This window comes from Vollenhovia emeryi, unplaced genomic scaffold (assembly GCF_000949405.1).
Source record: "Vollenhovia emeryi isolate VEMERY1.0 unplaced genomic scaffold, V.emery_V1.0 DF939144.1, whole genome shotgun sequence".
In the NCBI taxonomy this organism is placed as follows: domain Eukaryota; kingdom Metazoa; phylum Arthropoda; class Insecta; order Hymenoptera; family Formicidae; genus Vollenhovia; species Vollenhovia emeryi.
The window spans coordinates 1,489,534-1,497,740 of NW_011967222.1; the positions used below are offsets into that span (position 1 = coordinate 1,489,534).

The following is an 8,207-nucleotide window of genomic DNA, read 5'->3' on the forward strand; positions in this document are numbered from 1 at the left end:
TACGGGTATTAGGACACACCCTGTATATCAGAGAATCATGATTTACAAATCAAATATTTTAATGTCTTAAAATTAAGTACCTTCTTTTATGAATGCATTAAATGATTTCAGTGATAAGAAAGTGAACTAAGACAATCAATTTCAGAATGAACGTTTTCTATTACTTAATTCTCATCGATGGCAGCTACATTAGATTAATTTGGGCCGTCGGAATAGGAATTATTCTCTAACAGTTATTTTTATAAGAGTTACTCTCCCAAGCACCGGTTCCGTCGAAGGTGAACTATGATACCAGTGCGGTACCTAAACACTTTCGCTATTCGGCTCTGGTATAAAGTGCACGTGTGTATCTGCATACGTGCGGGAATGCATGAATATATTGACAATGCAATTATTCTTGTTAACGCAACGAATTACTGCGAAGTGCCTGTAACGTATTAGCATAGAAAAACCGCGTCTCCACTTACAGAATGCCGAATGGCCAATTTAACGGGTACGAGCAAAGCCGCCGGTAAGATTATCGATCGCGAAACTTTGTTCTGAAATAATTATCGCGAATCATTGTGCTCTAATAATTATACGCAGCGATGCAATCTGCTTGTTATTCTCGATATCGCGCCGTCTCCTCCTCCATAAACATTTCGTAAGATCTCTATAATTGTAAAGACCTTCACACGCCTGTCGACATACAGACAACGGATTTTTCCAAGCCATTATATCCGGCATTCTCTATGATGATAGCTGAGAACGTTTCTGCTTGACATTTAGTCTTCGTTTGCTCAAAGGTTGTTTATTCTGCATTAATCCTGCGTATAAAGTACACTTGTGAGCATTCTGCATGCGTGAATGCAAGCTGTTTCGTCTTAAAATCACGCAGCCGCTCCGGCTTGCATATTTATCGCACAGTTCAAGCAGGATTTTTGGCGTACAAACGCTAAAATCGATTACGCGCACGAAATGTACAATTTTTTCCTGTACATGCGGGATGTGCATCGGCCGTTACATATTTGGTCCGCGGCGCGTGTGTTTCAAGTTCGTTTGTTTTAATCTTATCTGCTTACTATTGCAGTTGACTTTGTGAGTACAAAGAGTTCCTTCACTGCTAAATTTATACATTTTAACACAAATTGTAGTTGAAAAGCAACTGTATTTTATATTCAAGGAAATACATAATAATTGAGGTCGTGATATTATAGAAATATAGAGCAAACGAATTGAATTTAAATCTCATCTATGTGAATCAGCAAATTGCTAACGTAGAGCGTAAGCATGAAATCGTACGTTTCGCAAGAAAACCGAGCGTGGTTATTTCTTTATTATCAGAGGGACGTATTAAGTTATTTTCCAGTGTTGCACCAGAGTATCGAAGTTCACAGTCAAGATACGATCCGATATCGCGGTATCTTAAAAATCTCTTCTGATTTACTTCCTGCACCTTTCGCTTGTACGTACTACAGTTGCGTGCGGCTGAACGCAAAAAAAAAAAAACTAATCAGCTTGTGTGTCAACTAGCGCTATTCAATACCACTCCACTTACAGATCAAACGTTCAAGTTTAAGCAACAGCAATTTGAATAACGACGCGGTAATAAATCGACCTACTTAGGAGAATGCATTAGCTGCAGTAAAATTATGCAATACGAACTTCAAAGGTACAGAACTTGCTTAGTGAATACAAAGCAAGATTAATGTACTCATTTGTTCGCTTGATTTTCATATTAGAAATCAGAGACTGCTTGTAATATTACAATATTACAACGTTTATCGATTGTAAATAACGTGTATTAAAAAAGTGCTATTCTGAAATTATTGTGATGTCGATACTTAAGCGTTCCACAAACGTTCACGGTAATCTTCAAAAACATTTGCTTACAATAATCTAATTAAATCATTGTTTCAGCTGTTGCTTGCAAATAACATAAATGTGTAGAAAACCGTTTACAACTTTCAAACTTAATATTGTGACATTGATACACTTATTATAAGCAAATGTGTTTGAAGATTAGCGTCCCGACAATTTTCAACACTAATCTTCAAAAACATTTGCTTACAATAATCTAATTATCTTCGTCTTACCCAGCAGTACGACTACATTCGCAAATGGATATAGTTGATATGTATTTTTATGTTAATATAAAATATATTAAAAAATTGACAGAGAGAGAGAGAGAGAGAGGGGGGGGAGGGAGAGAGAGAGAGAGACAAAGGTGTTGTAACGACAGAAAAACTATGAGAGAGTCGATAAAACAATGAATATCAGATATGAAATATTACGAAGAAATTTAATCAGTCGTCCGTTTCTTACGCGAATACAAATTACGAATTTCAATGGCAATGCCGAGCGATTATTTCTCGATGAGAAACATATGATATATCGCATTTTATAATAAAAATCTTGTTGAGCATAGAGAAACTAGGTAGTTTAGCGAGTCCGAAAGAAATGGAGAGCGCTCGCTTATCAGACTCGCATTCCCAAAGGTACGCATATACAAGTGTGGGGTTTCGATTTCTGCGGTTTTCACTCTCGATCGGAAAGTGTCGCTTCCACAAGAGGAGTAAAAGTCACGGGACCCCGGCGGTAAAAACAGGTGTGGAGACGCATACTATAGCTGGTCAAGCCGAGAAAGTCAAGAGCGCGAATGTTGCCGGTGTGCTCCAAGGAGGTATCTCTCGCGCAGCCTGTTAGCCTACTTACGCGGCGTTAGTGGCGGCTCGAAAATTCGTGGCGAGACGAGACCGGTCTCGTCGATTCAGTAATATTGATCGCCGATAGATCTCCTCGGCGAAAAAAAAAAGAAGCGCGGCGTCGTCGGCCGCTCTCGGCTACAGTGACTCCGATTTACCTAAGTCTTGCATAATGCGATCAGCCGTCCCCGGATTGGCGTCGCGTCACGCCGGCGGCCGATCATCGACGGCGAAATTTCGAAGACCCGCTTCTTCCACTGCGCTTTCGATCCGAGAAAGTCGCGATTTCGCACGTACGCCACGGCTCGAAAATCGCCACTGTGATTTCTCGTGAATACACCGAGCGCAAGTGGCAACTGCCGGACGAGATATTAAAGGTAAGGCTTTTCTCGATTCGATTTAAAGGGCTTTTCGGTTTTGCATTCCCACGTCCGGTTACCGCCTGTGGAAATGTACCGAGCGAATCAAGGACATTTAAACATGTAAATTCAATTCAATATAATCAGAATCGATAAGATTTTAAACAGGCAATAAATTGACGTAACGCAATAACGAAACTTTCTGCAGAGATGCCAAAAGTAAGGTAATACTAATCTGCAAAAAATTACAAAAAAAAGTTGCATTTTACATACAGAGAGACATCGTAATTCACTTTAACTTGTTGGTTTCCGAAAGTAACATTTGATAAGGCAAAGTTTATTTAAGAGTTAATAAGGAACAGCATTGTTCATTGTGTTGAAACTATAGAGTGAACCTTTATTTTCAATTGACTTAAAACTCGATAAATCAATATTGATCTGTAAAAACCATAAGACTTTCGTCCTTGACTTAAAGAGAGAATTTGATAAAGATTCATTTGCAATTCGTCCTACGTGCCGGAGGCAATAAATGGTTTAAAAAATGCAATTTTTTTTGTAATTTTATAAACACTGGAAGCGTTTGTTTCGCACGTGTAAACATAAAATACCTAAAATCGCCCGTAGACGAATTTAATCGTTTCTCTGCAATTAATTTGAATAGATTTCTTAGTGCATACGTGAAGACGTAATGATGAAAGGCATGATAAAAAAAACTTGTGTAAACTCCTTCGGCTCACAGAAGAGAATCCAAATAAGAGGTGAAAACTTCCGCCTTGAAATACGTCTTCGAAGGACGCCGAAACAAAAGATACCCTCACGTGAATTTCTGCGCATATGAACACATTTATATATTTTGCATATCCATACGTGGAAAATGTGTATGTGTTCTACATGGGTCTAAATTCATATAGGAAGGCATCAATAATTCCTAGTGTACAACGTACACTAGGCATCACTGCGTATGCAATGTATATGTATAAATGTGTTGATAGGTACACAAATTTATGTGGAAAGGCATCGGTGATTCCTAGTGCACTTGCTTCATTATTTTCGAGAACGTGCGTATTTCTCGAATGTTTACGTTCTCCTGACTCTTTATTAACTTTCTCAGCCTTTTTGACATTTCAATTAATTTGACTAGTGATTAATACATAATTGAGTCCGTAAGATTTTTGGTTAAATAGACGTCATCAAATTAATAGGATAAAAAGATATCATTGTATAAAAACTTCTGGTTAGATAACACAATTAGTTAACATTTTAAATAACGTAATACTACAATATTCATTTAAATACTATTATTTAATCAGAAATCTGATCGAATCACGTTAGTTATACGCATATTCGTGTTAGAAAATTATTCTCGGAGATGTAATTTTTTAGTGTAAGAATAAATTTAACGTAAAATGTATTTGTTTTCTCTCTCTCTCTCTCTATTTCTCTTCAACATTTGGATATACTAGTCTCATTTCAAGTGCAGAAAGTGCAACATAGTGCAGCCACGAAGAGCACACCTGCGGATCGTCCAAGCTCTTGAGCGCGTTCGAATTGTAACGCGCGCATGCGTACGACCAATGACGCGCCTCACTTTCCTAGTCAACGCAGTCTCTAAAAGCACGCAGGAATTAGGCATCCGTCTTTCGTGCGCGATTCTCGTCGCAGAGACGCCGCGGAAAAACTGTTGGCGCGGTCGCGCGCGCGCGCGCGCGCCCTTCGCAATGATCTCCGTTCCTAAACGCGCTCGGCCGAGAGGTCGTCGCTCGTTTGACACCTCGGTACGTCACTAGCAGACGATCCATACGGCGTCTGCTAGGACCAGCTGACAGGCGTACGCCGGAGCCAGAGCGTGTCGCTTTAAATATCCCCGGGTCACCGCACGTGGATCCTACTCGCGTGGGCAACGAAATGCCCCGACGCGATTCACCTCCCGCGAGAATCCCCGAGTTTCACCTCGAGCTTCACCTCGCGAGGACACGGGGAGCCGGGTTTAGCACCTGACCCAGATGTTATGTAATTTTTCACCACGACGAGTTCTCGCGCGGATCGCTCGAAACGCGGCCCTCGAGTCGCCCGACGAGGTGCCGCCGCGAAACATCGTCGAAACTGTCCGTCTCCGACTCCGCGGTCGGCGTCGCGTCGGCTCAAATCATATGACCACAGAACGACGGCGGTTAGGTGTCACCGCCGAACGTAGGTTAGGTCGGCGGCGACGGTCGAGCGTCAGGAGCGTGAAAATCGCCGAAAACTGAATGGAACGGCGCGTTTTCTCTGGCGCGTCGCCCCGACGGACCGTCGGCCGGACGGACCGACGCTCCAGACGGACGTCGGGGACGCGGGACGATTTGAAACGGCGCCTACTTTTGCGCGGGGGCGAAGTTCGTTCTCGGCGACGGACTTACCTGGCAGTGCTGCAGCAGCGCGCCGCCCGTCCGGGAGATCGCTGGCCGCGACTTGACACATGCCGTGGTCGAAACTCTCCTCCGCAACTGGGCGACATGTCCGAACTGGCACAGTCTCTCCACACGAGCACAAAGCCTACTCGATCCTATACATGCCATCGCGCGGACTATAGTGAGGGGACTCACTACCGTCCGAGTGGCCCGTACCTCTCGTACGGCTCTATTCACTCGCCGTCCCACCACACTTCGAAAAATTGCAACCCTCCCCTCAGCCGTCGGCTCGCGCGTGTCCGTCGTCTCCCCCCTCCCCTCCCGGCCCGCCGCCACGGTGCTCGCTAAACCCGCGAATGAGAGCGGCTCGCGCCGCTTTAGATGAGTCTCTATGCGCCCTCCGTCAGCCACGTGCCAGGCCGCATGCGCGCGTCCGCGCGCCGTCCAATGCCACACGCTTGTCGTAGCTGCGCCCCTCGGGAACTTTCTACATTTGAATTTGGGCCCGAGCAGAAAGATTGTCGTAACCGTTTGCGATTCTGTCGTAAGACTTAAGTCGGTGTCAGAATTGTCAACGCACAAAGAATTATCGTAATTGTCGCATTCGTCGCATCGCAAGGCGACTTACGACTTCCGACTTAAGTCCTACGACGGAATTGTAAACGGTTACGACAATCTTTCTGCTGAGGCCCTTATGAGGCCTGTTATACAATTCGTATGTCGCTGTCGAATGTCGGTACGTAGCCGATGATCCAATGAGAAAACTAATTTTTTTAATAGACATTCGACAACGACGTATTGTATAACATTGTTTTACGTGGCCTAGTTTACATCGTGCACTTGATACGCGTATCAAATAGTGTATTTGAACTGATCAGCCAATGACCAAACGAATTTACTAGTTATTTACTATTTGTTACTATTTGATACGCGTATCAAGTGCACGATGTAAACTAGGTCAATATGAGGCTGGTATTACATTTGTCGTACGACAAGTTGTTCAAGTGTGTTGGTTGGCTGCAGGATAGAAAACTTCTCGAGTATCTAGAAATTTTCTGGCTTGTAGTCAATCAACACGCTTGAAAAATTTGTCGTACGAGAAATGTAAGGGCCTGAGCAGAATAGCTGTCTTGTATTCTTACGGCCTGAGCAAATTGGCTGTCTTGTACTCTTAAAACAATGTTTTGTTTTAAATCTTTGTCTTAAATGTATAAGACAGCCATTCTGCTCAGGTCCTAATAGTAAACAGTGGTACCGACGGTGATACTAAAGTGAAGACCGGTGCAGTACAATATACATAATTTTTATGCGTCTTGTATAAAAGTTCACGTGACCGCTGAAAGAACAACGGCAAAAAATGCCTGTTTTTTTGGTCCTAGATTTTTCAAATAAATTTTATACCAAACGATAGCTCGTGATAAGACATTAATCACATAAAAATTTTACGATGAGCATACGATTGGCTTCGGAGATATAGAGGGTCAAAGTGGTTATCACCTACTAAGAAAGTATGACACTGTCGACACTATAGCTTGAATTTTCGTTGAATTTTTTCGAAACTCAGTACCTATGGGTTCTTTGAGTTGCTGATTATGAATCTGATGTCAGATTTTATAAAATTTATTTGTAAAATCGAGGACCGAAAAACGGGCATTTTTTGCACCCTTTTGGCAGTTGTCCTTTAGCTGCTAAAGTTTAGCCGGCCAACTCGTAAGATGATGTTAATCTGACGATTTAGTGTTTTTTAAATATTCTTATTATTAATTATATTATATGTATGATATGATACCTGGAATTCGATAGTATTTAATTTTTATTTAAAACTGCATTTTCACTGTTACCATCCGGATAAGCAGCTTTTTCTGATAAACGCAGTCATTGACAATATCGAAAAGTGGATGTAGCACGGACACGCACCAAAAAGTGATATTTATCGACTGTGTCGATAAGTAGATGTGTCTCCGTAGTTCTCACATCCACTTTTGGTGGCGAAAATCGGTCCCAAGTAAACCCCGCTCTCTATTAGCGAATTCGGTTGCTTGCACTGGTGCGCACTGAGTGCGCACTAAGGCTTGTTTACAGTCAATTCTTATATTTCCGAAGCGTCTTAAATATTCTTGAAATATTTCGTAGCCAGTAAAACGATCTGTATAGCATCCATACGGATTGTTTTCTGGCTAAATCGCTTTGAACATGCATTTAAGACAAAGTTAAGTATAAAAATTGACTGTAAACTGGCCTTGGTGTGCACTCGGTACGCACTAGTGCAAGCAACCGAATTCGCTATTAGATAGAAGTCTATGCTCCCACCACTCTTGCTCCATTTTCGTTGCCACACCACAGTCAAGAGTGTGTGTGGGAGAGGGGAATCACTCGCTTGTGTGCTGTGCGCATAGAGCTATTACAGATAGAGGGAGGGAGTCAACGAAGGACGCGATATAGCCGTAGAAAGAGAACGCTGCAATAGAGGCCGGTGTGTCATTGTCTCATAGCGCATGCGTATTAGGTACTGCGTGCGCCTAACTGCACTAGTTCAGAATGTATCTTTCTCTTTCCACATGCTTTTATAAGAAAGAAAGAGACACACTCTGCCTACAAGCGCACACGTTACGCGCATGCGCGTGACTGTTAGACAGTGACACATCGGCCTCTATTGCAACGTTCTCTTTTTATCCCACTATCGCATGCGCTTACACGTCGTCCCATACCTACTTCCCTCTATCTGTAATAGCTCTATGGCTGTGCGCCTCACATTGCTGCAGATCAGTGTTCCG

At 42.6% G+C, this 8,207-nt stretch overlaps 1 protein-coding gene across 1 annotated transcript in view; it reads right to left on the reverse strand.

The window, feature by feature from the left end:
• LOC105566529 (decaprenyl-diphosphate synthase subunit 1) overlaps positions 1 to 5,687 on the reverse strand; it is a 53,750-nt gene extending 48,063 nt beyond the window's left edge. Inside the window, exon 1 of the mRNA XM_012020602.1 lies at positions 5,443 to 5,687. Coding sequence (XP_011875992.1) covers positions 5,443 to 5,601 — 159 coding nt within the window. The 5' untranslated portion in view covers positions 5,602 to 5,687. The remainder of the gene's footprint in view (positions 1 to 5,442) is intronic.
• Between the last annotated feature and the right edge of the window lie 2,520 nt (positions 5,688 to 8,207).